This window comes from Desmodus rotundus, chromosome 10 (genome assembly GCF_022682495.2).
Source record: "Desmodus rotundus isolate HL8 chromosome 10, HLdesRot8A.1, whole genome shotgun sequence".
NCBI lineage: Eukaryota > Metazoa > Chordata > Mammalia > Chiroptera > Phyllostomidae > Desmodus > Desmodus rotundus.
In genome coordinates, this window is record NC_071396.1 from 74,795,527 (window position 1) to 74,811,898 (window position 16,372).

The 16,372-nt window shown below is 37.2% G+C and overlaps 1 protein-coding gene across 1 annotated transcript in view; it reads left to right on the forward strand.

Moving 5' to 3' along the window:
- The window catches only part of GREB1L (GREB1 like retinoic acid receptor coactivator), a 266,526-nt gene that overhangs the window by 145,449 nt on the left and 104,705 nt on the right, over nucleotides 1-16,372 (forward strand). The window contains exons 5-7 of the mRNA XM_053913057.1: nucleotides 1-198; nucleotides 8,972-9,148; nucleotides 15,179-15,355. Coding sequence (XP_053769032.1) covers nucleotides 1-198; nucleotides 8,972-9,148; nucleotides 15,179-15,355 — 552 coding nt within the window. The remainder of the gene's footprint in view (nucleotides 199-8,971; nucleotides 9,149-15,178; nucleotides 15,356-16,372) is intronic.

Below are 16,372 nucleotides of genomic sequence, written 5' to 3' on the forward strand. Positions count from 1 at the left end.
ATGTAAAACCAAAGGTGGAGGATCTGGATAAAGACTTGGTACACCGCTACACTCAAAATGGAAGCCTGGATTTTTCTAACAATCTAACAGTTAATGAAATGGAAGATGACGAAGATGATGAAGAAATGTCTGATTCAAATAGCCCACCAATTCCCTATTCACAAAAACCTGCCCCAGAAGGGTCTTGCACTACAGATGGTGGGTTTCAATTTTGGTTTTTTTTCCAACCTATTTGATATTGCCTGGCTAGTTTCCAATCAATCATTAGATGTGGTGCTTAAGGCTAGAAAGCAGTAGTTACAGACAGGAATGAGGAATAATTATGCTCTTACTCACATTATCTCCTATGACTTCATAGCACGTGTCTATTAGAAAGGCAAGTATTATCACCTGATCATATAGATGAAGAGACTAAGATTTACAGCAGTTGGTGACTTTTTGAGATGGTATGTGGCAGTGATGAGCCTAGATCCAAGTGAAGGTTTTTCCAGTGCTTCAGGTACTTCCTGCAAGAATGGCACTACTTTAGGAACTTTGAGAGTGTTTTTTTTCCTAATTCTTTGTTTTCTACCCTCAGAACAATAACAGATATCAGATGCTTTATATTTACCTTTTCTATTTATTTTGAATGCTCATCCAGTATATTGTTACTTATAGAAGAGAAAAATGTACATATTTTGATAATCCCATTTTATTTATTTTGTCAACCGCTTCTTCTACCAAGGCTATAACCACACTATTAAAAGAAAATCCGAATCCTAATATAAACCATTTTCAGTATGTCATGGCTTTGGTGATGTCACAACTTAAATTACACTCTATTCCCTCCATTTCATGGTACACAGTGCTATTTTTGGCCTTCCCACCCTAATGAGTATGTGGATTCTACTTTATCCATTATTAGCCTGAGTATAACTTTTATACTCAGACTGGCTTAGACCTGGGTGATACCAAAGCATGAGAATCTTGGGGGTGGAGAGAGAAGAGGAGAGAGAAGGAGTAAAATTTCAGGACATTTCCTCTATAAAGCTTGAAGTGCAAATAATGTGGATAAAGTAGAGATTCAAATATGCAAAGCCAGATGAATGAGTTTGCACTGTTTGGAAATTTTTCTCCTTGATTTCTCTCTCTCCCTCCCTCCATGCTTCCCTCTCATCTGATAAACTACCTAGGGGATTTGGAAACCTAAATAATCTTCCTGGTAGCTTATCTATGCCTGCTTCACTACAGGTGGTCTCTAGCAATTAAGTACTCTTGGGGTTGGGCCTTTTTCTAGCACATCATTCCTTATGAATTTGCGTCCACGTGATTGGTTTCTTTTGCCCAGACTTAATATAGTACAGTGTATATCTATTTACTCACTGTTGATGTAATACAGGCCTTTAAACCTGTAGAGTTGTGGGAGGTGACTGGCATTTGGTTTCCACTTACCTGTTTATATCCATTTTCATGCCTTTTGTTTAATCAGTCAAGTAACAGCTAGAAGTGGAAATAGTGCATAAAATATTTTTGGATTGTTATCAAGAATATTATTCTATGTAAGAATTAAATAGAACCAGAGTAAAAGCTTTAGAGGATCATTGGGAAACATCAAATTTTACACCAAAAATGGGAGAAGGGTTCCCTTGTTGTTCCTGTGCCCTTGGCATGTTTTTAGGTATATAACCAGATACCAAAAGTTGTTTCGGGTTCACCAAGATATAAACTTAGTGATCTAGCAGATAGCAGATGATTCTGTGAAGTGTAAGGGAAGGGTAATAGATATTTTAAAAATAATGAAACTTAGAGGCACATTTTTTTCTATGTAAAAAGATCTAACCTAGGCATAAGGTTCATATTCTAAGGCAACCCCAAAATACCTGCTACACTTGGATTCTATCAGCTACTTTGGTTCTTATAGTTAATTACATGTCTATTATTTGTTTTCCCCCTTTAATTCACTGGAGGGTGGCCATTAAAAACAAAAAGCATAGTTTATAATTTGATAATTTATAGTTCACCCATGACTCTTTAAACGTGGCTCACTCTAAGGTAGTTCTAAGAGTCTTCTCACCCAAAGCCCTGAAATTTTCCTTATAAAAATGTCAGTGAAATAGGTCAGTATAATGCTGGACTTGCCACCTTCAGTGAGCCACCTTCCAGCCATGGGAAACCCTCTATTTACCTAAGGCTTAAAGGAAGCTGAGCTATTTTTAGAGGCAATTTAGATAAGCAAATACTTAACACCTGATGGACTTCTGTGGGTTACCATTCAAATGTAAATTTTGGTTGCTAATTTCTTATGTAAATTATTGGAATAGTGTAGGTTCCTACCCTGCTGGGAGGCAGTTGATTGTCTAAAAGGGTGAAGGGCTACCAGATTTTAGGCCTGCAAATACTGCCTTGATTACTTTAGTTTGTGTTTACAGCTGTTTTAGTAAACTTTCCCTTCCCCCCCATTTAGATTGCTCCGTAACCTTCAAGTTGGAGATAATTGGAAAATGCAAATCTGTTCTGTGAAGTGAAAACTTGGCTATTTTCTTAAGGAACTGCAGATAAAGTTTATGAAGTGCCCTCTACTTTTTTTGAAATTAAAATAATTTGCTGCAAGAGCTTTGGTTTTAGGCAACATTTTATTTTAGTCTGAGAAAATGAAACTATTTAGGGCGACATTTGTCAAATAAATTGATATTTGTATGCTCACCTCAATGATAACTTATTTTTCTCGCATACTCTTTCCCAGATCTTCCAGTAGCTTCTTTCTTTTAGGATTAGTTCAGAGGTATTTCAATATTATCCTACAGGGGAGTAGTAAGGTTTCCTTTTATTTTGTTTGAGATTTTAATTGATATTTAATACTCGATCTTTATTAGGTAATTAATCTAACATTTCTAATAGTGGAAAAATAGAACCATCTGCTACAACAGATATTTGGATGCTATAGGTTTTGAAATAAATCATGTTTTATAGATTCTTTAGCTACCCACTCTTTACAGACACACAGCTAATTTTCAATCTGTAAAAAATAAAATAAATATTGTTCTTCGCATAATGTTTTTCTTAATTGGGGATCCCTGATGGTATATTTTGTGTATAATTAGCTAATCTGAGTTCCAAGAATGAGGATTCGAGGAAAGTCAGGTAATAGGTATCACAACAAAAGGCTAGACACTTGGCAGGTTGGGCATGTTCTCAGAATAACTTCGAACTGAATTTAGGAACTTTTGTTTGATTTTGCAACCATTTTTACCTTCAGTTGATTTCTTCCTGACCTGGTCTGAGGCTTAGTCTTGCCTTCTATTTCTCACCTGTTCTTTTTTTTCTCTTAATTAAATTGCCTGTGCAGTTTGCTTGGTAATTAACTAGAAGGCAAAAAGATAAAACAGGACATTTTAAAAGTAGACTTTTTAAAGAACAGCTTTGGATTTAGAAAAAAAAATTGAAAGAAATCATAAGAGTTTCTCCATATCCCTGCAGTTCCCCCTGTATTAACATCTTACGTGACTTTTCATAACAATGAAGCCCGTAGTTTATTTGGGTTTCTTAGTGTTTACCTAAAGTCATTTTTCTGTACTAGAATCTCAGAACAGCATACCACATTAGATTTAGGTCATGTTTCCTTACACTCTTCTTAGCTGTGAGTTTCTCAGACTTTCCCTGTTTTTGATGACCCTGACAGTTTTGGGAATTATTGGACGGGTTTATTATGTTGTAGAAGGCCCTCTGTTGGAATTTGTCTGATGTTTTTCTCTTGATGAGATTGGGATTATGGGCTTGGGATAGGAAGATCACAAAAGTAAAGTGCCATTTTCATCATACTACATCAAGGGTACATGCTATCAACATGATTTATGACTGTTGATGTTCACATGGCTGAGGTAGTGTTTAGCTTCACTCTTCCCCTGCCCCCTTTCCAACCAGCAAAGGATGTCACTGCACTCAACCCACACATAACGAATGAGAAGTTACGCTCCACCTGCTTGAGGGTAGAGAGTATCTGCATACATTATTTGGAATTCTAGTACACAGGATTTTTTTCTCCTTATTTATTTATTTATTTATTTATATCATTCTGTACTTATGGATATTTATATTTTGAGTCATAATCCAATACTTCTTTATTTTATTTTATTGTTCAAATTTTTCCATTGGGAGCAATTTCAGTTGATTTCTGTGCCCCTTTTACACACTTTCATCATTGTGGGGTTTTTAGCATAAAATAAAATATTTCATTTTTTCATTGTCACAAGTACTTCTCAAAAAAATTTAAGAGTAGACTAAAATACATGCTTCTCATAGAATCCAGTGTTAAATAATGATTTTTTATGACCTCTTGGTGTTTATATATCATAATTAAGAAAACCCTCAAAATCTATAATATTAAAAACTATGTGATTCTTAATTTGAGTGGACTGTGTAGTTTTCTTTTTGCCGCAGAAATCACTTGAAAATAATCTTTATAGAAAATTCTGCTTTTTTTCAGATATTTTCACATTGTGTCTTCTCTACTCTATTTCTGTTTAGCCCAGAACCAAATTGTTCTGTTTCCCAGTAATTTCCCTTTGCTATAATATATTCCTTTGAGAATCTCATCATAAATGTCACTTTCTAATCATGAGCCACCTTTCTGGCCTGCAAAACTATGAATTTTAAGGATTCATCAGCAAGTATGAGATAGGTGGATTCTGTCATAGCCCATGGCTGGCAGGGGTGGGTCTATCAGGTGCTCCCAGGATACAGCCTGTAAAGTTGGGTGAAAGGACTCAGCAAAAATAGGCAAGGAAGAAGCTATAGAAGAATGTGCCACATGAGATGGAGGGAGCGTGACTCATTATATCAGAGAGGTATTAGTGAGGATGAAGGAGCATCTAACTTGAAGTCAAGAGACCTGGTTCTAGTCCCACCTTTAATACTTGCTGGGTATTTGGGCCATTTTCTTACTTAAAAAAAAAAAAGATTTTATTTATTTATTTTTACAGGGAAGGCAAGGGAGGGAGGAAAAAAGGGAGAGAAATACCATTCTGAGAAAGAAACAACCAATGGTTGTCTCCAGTACATGCCCCGACTGGCAACCTTCCTTTCATGGAACAATGCCCAACCAACTGAGCCACATGGGTCAGGGCTGGCCATTTTCTTAACCTGCATGGGTCCTAGTTTTCTCATTTACATGCTAAAGAGATTGGAGTAGTTAAGCAATCTTTAGCCCACAAATCTCTCTTGTAATAATATATAATCTTTTGAGGCCCTTGGGGATTTAATGACTGAAGGTCATTACATCATATGTGATGAAGAACTGATTTTAAGTAAAAAGTATTTTATATCAACTTTTTAATATGCTCTTATTCATTTATGCAAAAATGTCTATTTTATTATTCAATAATTGTTTAATTTGGTTGTGTAATAAAAAGTATGGCTTGTTGACAAATTCAGAAATGAAATGTTATACTTTTTTGTTGTGGGGGAGAAGGGTAGCCAAGTATACTTAAATGTTTTCCAGGATCAGAAATGGTCAAAATCTATTTTTAATACCCAAATTTTGGAATTTCTACATTTTATGATTAAAAGGATGTACTGGTTTATTTTTTTAATAATTTATGCATTTTTGCTCTGTGTGATGAAGAAGTTTCAGGCCACTGTTTGCAAAATTTCTCTACAAATGACATGCTTCTGTCTCACACATGAAAAGGCAAATTGAAATATAATCACTAAATGTTTACCTTAACATTGCTTTTGTGTGTGTGTGTCCTAGAAATTTACCAGTGTATTTTTTTTAAAGATTTTGTTCATTTATCTTCAGAGAGAGGGGAAAAGAGGGAGAAAGAGTGGGAGAGAAATGTCACACCTCCAACTAGAGACTGGCACAAAACCCAGGCATGTGCCCTGACCAGGAATCAAACCAGCGACCCTTCAGTTCACAGGCCGGTGCTCAGTCCACTGAGCCACACCAGCCAGAGCTGCAGGTGCATTTTATATAATATTATTTGATGAGTGGGGTCTAACTTTCATATCTAGCAAATAGCATCTTTATGCACATTTGTAAAATTACTTTTTTGTGTGTTCATTAACAGAATCAGGGTTCCCTGAGCCTTCCAACAAATCCTCATGGGTGTAAATTAAGCAACATATCAACACATATGACTTACAATAAAAACAACTTAAAATTTTGATATAGGAATAACCATACACTGATATGGTGTTCAACTGAGGGAGTCCTGAGTTCATTTAACATATATAGGATGGAAGGTTCTCAGAACATTCTCTTTTAAAAATAGGATATTAGAATAGTTATTTATTAGGTTTGAAAAATTGGTAATGATATCTATTTAACTTCACTTATAATTCTCAAGTACTTGGAATACCTTGAATCCCTGGGAGTTTGATAATAATTTGTTGGGGAATGCTGTATCTGATGATCTTGAGGTTCTATATAGCTCTGATGTTCTAAAAAGGCTTATTATAATTTGCAAATTGGTACAAATTGGTGTAGACTTATGGTTCCATCTAGTTCACTCTTTCTAACATAGAGTGAATCAAGGTTGGAAAAAATTCTGTTACTACTTAGTGATAGAGACATTCTGCTTTCCATCAGTAGGCAATTGTGAACCTCTCATCACTGAATTTGGGAAGATATTTTATATAGTATGCCTTGTGGAGCAAATTATAATAAAGGTGTTAGTTACTCTTAGGGGAAATATGTTTCTAGATTTATTGTCTATATGTAAATTAACAATTCTTTTGATTAAAAAAGTAGTGCTCCTTTTAGGACTTTAAAATGCCTCCTAGATTTAGTATTTTAGAACTTCGGTGGGAAAGTTTGTGTTCACCCCTCTAGATTATAACTGTTCTTAGATTTTTTTTTTGCTAAGTTGAATAATATGCTTTTTGTTCATTTCCGTACAGTAAACATCCCATGTCTTAACATCATTAAACTCATTATGTAACCTTGGGCTAGTTCCATAAACTTTTTGAGCTTTAATTTCTCTACCTATGAAAAGGAGATAGTAGTACCTACCCAGAGTGGTTGAGAGGATTAAATAACATCATCTAAACAGTATTTAGCACTGTACCTGGCTTTTGTTAAGTGCTCCATAAAATTTAGCTGCCATCAATAGCTGCCATGATTATCTCATCATCATCATCATTATCAATATCCAACTCCCAAAATGCAAAACAAACTGTGAGTCTGTTCACAGTTTGAACAGGGCAGCATGAGGGTGGGGGCAGCATAGATTTTTTCAAGGGGTTTATGTATCCATAGGCTCCAGAATATGTTTGGAGACTGAATAAATAACATGACTTATATAAATGACTTTGTCAAATAAATATAGATGACATTGTAATAAAATGCAAATTCATCTAAAGTTGTTAAAGAATTCACAAAAACATTTATATTATATTTCTCAATTCACAAACCCTAAATGTTAAATTTGAGGTTTTTAATGTTAAAAGGGTTTTTACAAGCTCAAAATTGTTGAACTCCATTGTCCTTAGCACTTTAACCTTTCTTCTGTTGACTTTTTCAATTTTATTATGTCTGCTTTTGCATTTGGTAATCCAGACCATATAGTAGCTTTTATATGCACCACAGCTTTATACAAAGTTTGGATTTTGTTTTCTTTTCATTTCTTATATACTAACTGATGGCATCCAATTGTTTGTCGGCATTTGGTTAGCATCGTAATATGAACCGATGCTGGAAAAATCTAGCATGGTTCTTCTCTACTTTCTGTTGGGCAGTGATGATAGTGATCACCTCCAGATTGTGTGTAGAGCTAGGTTTCCATCCTCCCTCTCCCAAACTCCCTCAAAGAGCATCTTTTGTACTTTTGTTTAGCCTTACGTGGTTGCAAGTGACAGAAATCCACCTCAGACTAGCTTAGGTAGAATGAAGAAGTTATTGGAAAAATTCCAAAACAAAAGATGTCTTGACCAAACCATGGGAAAGGCAGACATAGCTGGGCTTCACAGATCCAAACTCTACCAGAACGTTCCTCTCGCCCCTTCTGTCTCTGCTGACAGACTTCTCTCATGGGCCAAGGAACAGAGCTGCCACAGAGCTAACCAAACCATGCTCTCTCTGGTTCTATCAGAATTCTTAAGGAAAAGGCTTTGATTGGCCTGGTTTATGTCAGGTGCCTGTCCCTGGACTGACCAACTATGACTGGAAAGGGGGTTATTACAGTGGCCCAGCTTGTGTCAGGAATATCACAACTGTCCAGGAGAATCACATTATTAGAGTGCAGAGAGGATTATCTCCCCTAAGATGTGGAGATCCACCATTTGTAGCAAAAAATAGTAGTCCTCTGTAATATTATTTTGTGATTATCAGTTCCTTATACATTCTTCCAATTACCTACAATATGAGTTTTCAGAGGAAGATATCTGTTTCCCCAGGCCTAGGACAGCATCTGTTATAAATGATTTTTAATAAATAATGAACTAATGAATTACTATAATGTGTTATGGTACTCAAAGCAATTATATAAGACTTTTGTCATATCTTGTCATTTCATGTAATAACCAGTGAAAATAACCTAGCAGTTCTGAGTTCTAGCTCTGGCCCATTCATCTGCAAGCCACCAAACTCCGAGTTTCAGTCTCTTCCTATGTGAAGTGGAGAGCATCTGTTCTTTGATCATCCCTGTTTATAGATGTGAATTTGCATTGAAAGTTAAAATACTATATTATACGCACATAAAAATTACATGCATTTTTTTCAGAGTTTGCTGTATATTTATTATTATGTCCTTACTTGTGGACAGAAAATATAAAACTTGTAAACATTGGCTGCACAAATCAAAATACCTCCTTTTAGTGTCTTTTCACCTCTGCTCAGAGGGGCACATATCATAGATTTGTCTTCTAGTTGGAGTGTATAGACTTTAAATTTAGTCCTTAATAGTGATTCCCACAGGTAAATTTACCCTCCAAATGGGTTATAAAGCATATTAACCTCCCTAAACATTTCTGTGTCCTTTTCCCCGGTTTTTAGGTTTTTGTCAAGCGGGAAAGGATTTGCGATTGGTATCTCTATGTATGGAACAGATCGACATCCCAGCAGGATTCCTGCTGGTGGGGGCAAAGTCTCCCAATCTCCCTGAGCACATCCTAGTGTGTGCTGTAGACAAGCGATTTCTACCGGATGATCATGGAAAAAATGCACTTTTAGGTGAGTATTTCACCCAAAATTCCTTCCAAGATGAAGGAGTTAAAATACAAGTTTATTTTAAATATCATAGAACTTTTTTAAAATTGCAGAATTAGTTGAGGAATATTCTATAGTTTAGTGCCAGTATAACACATTTTTTCTTTTAGTAACTTCTTAAAAGTCATTTTTTATTTTTTATTTATTCTCAAGATATTTGCTTTAATAAAGAGCTTTTTTAAAACCAGGCATTAAAGGACAGCATGCAATTTATCAAAAATTAATATGTTGTAAGACCAGGTAGGATTCACTTTCTATAGAATCATTGATCTGGACCTGATGTCAAGATATCACCTCTCAATTATTCACCTGTGGGTTATCTACTTTTTAAGTTATTTGTAGTTTTTCTATACCATTCATTATTTATAACTTCACTTATTTATATGATTTTCATTTTATATTTAGCATTAGTTCATGCAAAACTAGGGTAAACTAGGAATATACATTTGTATAACAGTGTAAAATAATATATATCTTTATCTCAGAGTTGTTTTACTTTTTGATATGCTGTACTTTACATCCCGTGACTGTTTTGTAACTACCAAATTGTACTACTTAATCCCTTCACCTTTTTTACCTAGTTCCCTAACCCCCCTGCCATCTGGCACCCTCAGTTTGTTCTCTGTGTCTATGAGGCTGTTTCTGTTTTGTTTGTTCTTTTATTTTGTTCTTTAGATTCCACACATAAGTGAAATCATACGGTATTTTTCCTTCTACATCTGACTTATCTCACTTAGCATAATACCCTCTATACCCATCCCTGTTGTCACAAATGGTAAGATTTCATTCATATTTATGGCCAAGTAATATTCCATTGTACATATGTACCATATCTTCTTTGTCCAATCATCCACTGATATGCACTTGAGTTGCTTTGATATCTGTGCTTCCTGGGTTTGTGTGCTTTTTCCTTCACCAGGTTAGGAAGTTTTCAGTCATTATTTCTTCAAATAGCTTCTCTATCCCTTGCACTTCTCTCTTCTCCTTTTGCTATGCCTATGATACAAATGTTGTTATCCTTGATATTTCAGAGGTCCCTTAAACTATCCTCATTTATTTGATTCTTTTATTTTCCTATTGTCAATGGGGGTTTTCTATTACATTGTCTTTTATTTTTATTTTTTTAATTCTAATTGAATTTATTGGGTTATTACATTGGTTAATGAAATTATATGTTTCAAGTGTACAGTGCTATGATACATCATCTGTATATTGTGTAGTGTGTTCACCATCCAATATCATCTCCTTTTGTCACCATTTATTCCCCCTTTACCCTCTTTTATCTCCCCCCACCCACCTTTCCCTCTTGTAATTGCCATACTGTTGTCTAAGAGTTTTTTATTTTTATTATTATTTTTTGGACTTGAACCAGATTATTATTTTATTTTCAATTATATTTTATTAATTATGCTATTACATTTGTCCTGATTTTCCCCCTTTGCTCCTCTCCACCTGGCACCACCCCCCTCCCTCAGGCAATCTCCCCACTCTTGTTCATGTCCAGAGCTCATGTGAGTAAGTTCTTTGGCTACTCCCTTTCCTATACTGTACTTTACATCCTCTTGGCTATTCTATAACTACCTATTTGTACTACTTAATCCCCTCACCTCTCACCCAATCTCCCATAACCCCCTCCCATCTCTTTATTTTTAGCCTTTGGTATTTTAATTATGATGTGACTTGGGGTGGGCCTCTTTGCATCCATCTTGTTTGGGACTCTCTCTGCTTCCTAGACTTGCATGTCTAGTTCCTTGACCAAATTGGGGAAGTTTTCTTTCATTATTTTTTCAAATAGATTTCCAATTTCTTGCTCTTTCTCTTCTCTTTCTGATACCCCTAAGAAGTGAATGTTGGATTGCTTAAAATTGTCCCACAGGCTGTATACACTATCCTTGTTTTTTTAGATTCTCTTTTCTTCTTGTTGTTCTGATTGGTTGGAACCATGGGCTGGGGGATTAGGTATGGAGATGGGACTCCTCACTCCTGAGAAATCCCTCCTGAATTTTTATCCACCACACATGGATGTGGGACCAGCCCATTTTGTGTCCGTGCCCCTCCTACCAGTGTGAATGGATGTGGTTTCTTTACTTCGTAATTGTCAGACTTCCATTCAACTCAATTTCTGTCAGTTCTGAGCAATGGTTGTTTTATATTTTAGTTGTAATTTTGTTGTGGTTGTGTGAAGGGGTGAGCCATGTCTGCCTACACCACCATGTTGACTAGAATTCCTGCTATACTGTATTTTACATCTCCATGGCTATTCTGTAACTACCTATTTGTACTTCTTAATCCCCTCACCTCTTCATCCATTCCCCCACACCACTCTCCCATCTGACAACCATCAAAACACTCTCTGTATCCAAGATTCTGTCTCTGTTCTTCTTGTTTGCCTAGTTTGTTTTTTAGATTCAATTGTTGAATGATATGTACTTTTTGCCATTTTATTGTTCATAATTTTGATCTTCTACTTTTTCTTAAATAACTCCCTTTAACATTTCATATAATAATGGTTTGGTGATGATGAAATCCTTAGTTTTTTCTTGTCTGGGAAGCTCTTTATCTGCCCCTTTGATTCTAAATGATAGCTTTGCTGGGTAGAGCAATCTTGGCTACAGGTTCCTGCTTTTCATGACTTTGAATATTTCTTACCAATCACTAGCCTGCAAAGTTTCTTTTTAGAAATCAACTGACAGTCTTATGGGAACTCCAAGGTAGAAACTTCTTTTCTCTCACTGCTTTTAAGATTCTCTCTTTATCTTCAATCTTTGGCATTTTAATTATGATGTGTCTTGGGGTGGACCTCTTTGCATCCATCTTGTTTGGGACTCTCTGTCCTTCCTGAACTTGCATGTCTATTTTCTTCACCAAATTAGGGAATTTTTCTTGCATTATTTTTTCAGATAGATTTCAGTTTCTTGCTCTTTCTCTTCTCCTTCTGGCGCCCCTATGAGGCGAATGTTGGACCTCTTGAAGTTGTCCCAGAGGCTGATTATTCTGTCCTCATTTTTTGGATTCTCTTTTCTTCCTGTTGTTCTGATTGGTTGTTTTTTGCTTCCTTATGTTCCAAATCATTGATTCTGCAAATCATCCTCTCTACTGTTGTTTCCCTGTAAATCATTCTTTGTTTCAATTAGTGTATCCTTCATTTCCAACTGGGTCTTTTTTATGCCCTTAAGGTCCTCATTAAGTTCCCTGAGCATCCTTATAAACAGTGTTTTGAACTATGCATCTGACAGATAATTTATCTCCATTTCTTTTAGCTCTTTTTCTGGAGTTTTGATCTGTCTTCCATTTGAGCCATGTTTCTTTGTCTCCTCATTTTGGCAGCCTCCCTGTGTTTGTCTCTATGTATTAGGTAGAGCTGCTTTGACTCTGTGTCTTGGTAGTGTGTCCTAATGAAGTAGGTGTCCTGTAGGGTCCAGTGGCACAGCCTCCCCTATCACCCAAGATGGGTAATTGAGGTGTGATCTTTGTGTGCATGTGTACACCCTCCTCTTGTAGTTGAGCCTTGGTTGCTCCTGGCAGATCAATGTGCGGGATTTACCCAGGCCAGTCAGCTGCAAGGATTGGCTGTGAACACTTACCACCAAACCTCCACCCTCTGTGGAGTATCGGCCATGGAGGGGCAGAGTGGTGGTGCTCCTGCCTGGTCTGTAGCTGTTCACTGGTTGCACTGGCCCTGGGGTTTCCTGCATGGTTCAAGCCAAGGTCAGCCCCCACCTTGTTTTTCCCAGGGCCATCCTGCCTGAGCTATAAAGCAATCTGAGATGGCTGCTATTTGTGCTGGGCTTGGAAATTTCCTGGTGAAGCCAAGCTGTGAATCTAAGCTGGCTGCTGCTAGTGCCAGGCCTGGGGCTCACTGAGGCCAGTTGTTGCTTGTTGGGGAGGATTTAGGAAGTTGTGCAGCATGAGCCAAGAGCAGCCATTCATATGGAAGAGCAAGTTGGGTGGGGCAGAGGCTCTGGGGATCTCCAAGGCAGGTCAAACAGTGTTAGCCAGGTTGATGGAGTCTCAGGTATGGCATCAGTTTGCCAACTCTCTTGGAGGAGGGTTTAAAAAGGGATAATGACCTCTGTTCACCTTGATGCCAGACACTTCAGTTTCTCCCTGTATCTTTCAAGCTGCTACCCCTGTGCTGGAGCTCAGAGGGAGTGAGTCTGAAGGTGAGTCAGTGTGTGGTCTCTTACAAGGAACTGCTTCAGGCTCCAGAAGTTTCTTCTACTGACTCAATCCCCACTGATTTTTGCAGCCAGAAGTTGTGGGGACTTATCTTCCTGGCACTGGAACCCTGAGTAGGGGAGTCTGTTGTGCGTCTGGGACTCCTTGCTCCAGAGCTACCTCTCCCAAATTTTATCCACCATATGTGGATGTGGGACCAGCCCATTCTGTGTCTGTCTGTGTCCTTCCTACCAGTCTGGATGGACGTGGTTTCTTTAATTCCATGTCTTGGTGTGGTCCTCTTTACGTACGTCTTAATTGGGACTCTCTGTGCTTCCTGGACTTCTGCATCAATTTCTCTCACCAAATTAAGGAAGTTTTCTTTATTTTTTCAAATAAGTTTCAATTTCTTCCTCTTTCCATTCTCCATCTGGCACCCCTATGATTCACATGTTTGTATGTTTGATGTCCCAGAGGCTCCCTAGCCTCACCTCACTTCTTTGGATTCTTTTTTCTTCTTGTTGTTCTCATTGAATGTTTCTTTCTTCCTTATGTTCCAAATCATTTTTGATTCTCGGCTTCATCCCCCCCCACTGTTGGTTCCCTGTAAATTTTTCTTTATTTCACTTAATATAACCTTCACTTTTTCCTGTTTTTTTTCTATGCTATTGAAGTACCAGTGAGTTCCTTCAGCATCCTGATCACCAGTGTTTTGAACTCTGCATCTTATAGGTTGGCTATCTCCATTTCATTTAGTTATTTTTCTCGGGTTTTGTTCTGTTCTTTCATTTGGGCCATATTTCTTTGTCTCATCAATTTGGCAGCCTCCCTGTGTTTGTTTCTGTGTTATGTAGAGCTGCTTTGACTCCCTGTGTTAGTAGTATGGCCTATTGTAGAAAAGTGCCCCGGTTAGTTGGATGGGGCAGAGCCTTAGGTAATCTCCAGGGCCAGGAAAACTGCTGCTGCTCTGTGACTTTTTGTTCAGGAGGGCTCAGAAATGGGACAGTGCCACTGTCTGGCATCTGGTGTTTTGTCCAGCAGAAAGCAGTCTCCTGTACTTGCCCTGATACCAGTCACTTCAATTTCTCCCCATATGCCACTGGTGCCCTTCAAGCTCTTGCCATTGTGCTGAAGCCCAGAGGTAGTGAGTCTTTGTAAGTCTAAGTCTGTTTGGGGCCCCTTAAAAGGAGACTCCTGGGAATCCCACAGTTTCTTCCACCACTCCAACCTGCACAGGTTTTTACAGACAGAAATTATGAGGACTTACCTTCCCAGTGAGTGCTGGATCCCTGGACTATGTTGTCTAGTGTGGAGCTTGGATCCCTTGCACCCAAGGTATCCCTGCTGATTTTTATACACCCACACATGGGTGTGGGACCGCCTGTTCTGCATCTCTGCCCCTCCTACCCATCTGGATGAATGTGGCTTCTTTAATTCCTTGGTTGTTGGACTTCCATACAGTTTGATTTTCTGAAGACCTGAGTGATTTAGTTGTAATTTTTGCTGTGGTTGTAAGAGGGTGTAAGCCATGTTTACCTATGCCTCTCTCTTGACCAGAAATCAATTATATAAATTCTATCACATGATATTATCTACTGTGTTTCCCAAGCCATTATCTTTTTAGAGCATTACACATTCTTTAAATTATTTTCAGTCTTTAACTATTACAAAGTACTCTGCTAAAATATTGTACTTGTTTTTTTTCCTTTGAATTTTTTTTCTTGAAATTAGGAAGTCATTGAGTCAAAGACTTTTGATATTTTCTGTGCTTCTTATATGTACAGGTATTGTATCAAAGTACAAGGACACCAGTAACTTTGGTTTTCCTCCTTTCAGGGTTTTCTGGAAACTGTATCGGCTGTGGAGAAAGAGGATTTCGGTATTTCACAGAATTTTCCAACCATATTAATTTGAAGCTCACCACCCAGCCAAAGAAGCAGAAGCACTTAAAGTACTACCTAGTCAGAAGCTCCCAGGGTGTACTGTCAAAGGGACCTCTTATCTGCTGGAAAGGTAGCAGTAACTTCTGGGAGGGAGAGGCAGGAGAAGGGAGTGAGGATGCTACCATAATAACAAGTGACCCATGTAGGGTTCAGCATTCAGAGGTGATACAGATAATCATCCCAAGTTAAGAATGCTGTCCCAAAATCCAAAGCCCTCTGGCAGATTATTTGACATGATTTTGATCTTTTAATAGAGGCTATTCAAGTTTAGGAAAGTGCATATCTTTATGCATCTGTCTCTTGGGAAGGTGGAGTATAACTTTTGGAGAAAAAAAAGGACTCTTTCTACCTCTTCTGTCATTTGGAAAGGTCCTCAAAGTGTCAGTTTCCCGATTACGTGCTTTTTCTAATTTATTTAATAGGTTTCTTTGGTAATTTTCAAGTATTTATATTTTCCTGTTTTAATTAGAACTAAATTTATTCTAAAGCATACTTTATTTATAGAAATGAATCCAGTTGAAACTTTACATCTTCATGTGTTTGATAGAATTTCACATAAGTTCTATTCATTATTCCAATGCAGTGGAATATCTAATTCTTATTCTTTTGAGCAGTTTCTTAGATTTTTCTCAGTTATTCATATTACTACTTCAAAGACAATATAATAATTGTCTTAATGTGTCTATTTGTTGTCTGGACAATATTTTGACCTGACCATGAAAAAGTAGTATGCTAAATCCAAATTACAACTGCAGATTTGCTTCTGAGTCTTTCACCATAATTACTCTTGGTTGCATTTGAAATGACATTACATAACTCCTCTGGAAACCAGGTGTCATCAGAACTTAAAGCGTATCACCACTGAATCATAAGCACAGTGTATTTTAAATAACTATGTATTCTAAAAAAGTCTAAAGAATTTTCCTCTAGAAAAATTGTTTTAAATGTCATGACGCTAATAAAAGAGCAAAAATAGGATGAGTGTTGCCTCCCTGCCTCTTAACTGCTTTTTTAAGCTTTTGTTTTGGTTGCATAAAATCTTTTTAATTTCTGAATATTTTGAACTGTCATTTAGTGCTCAATGACA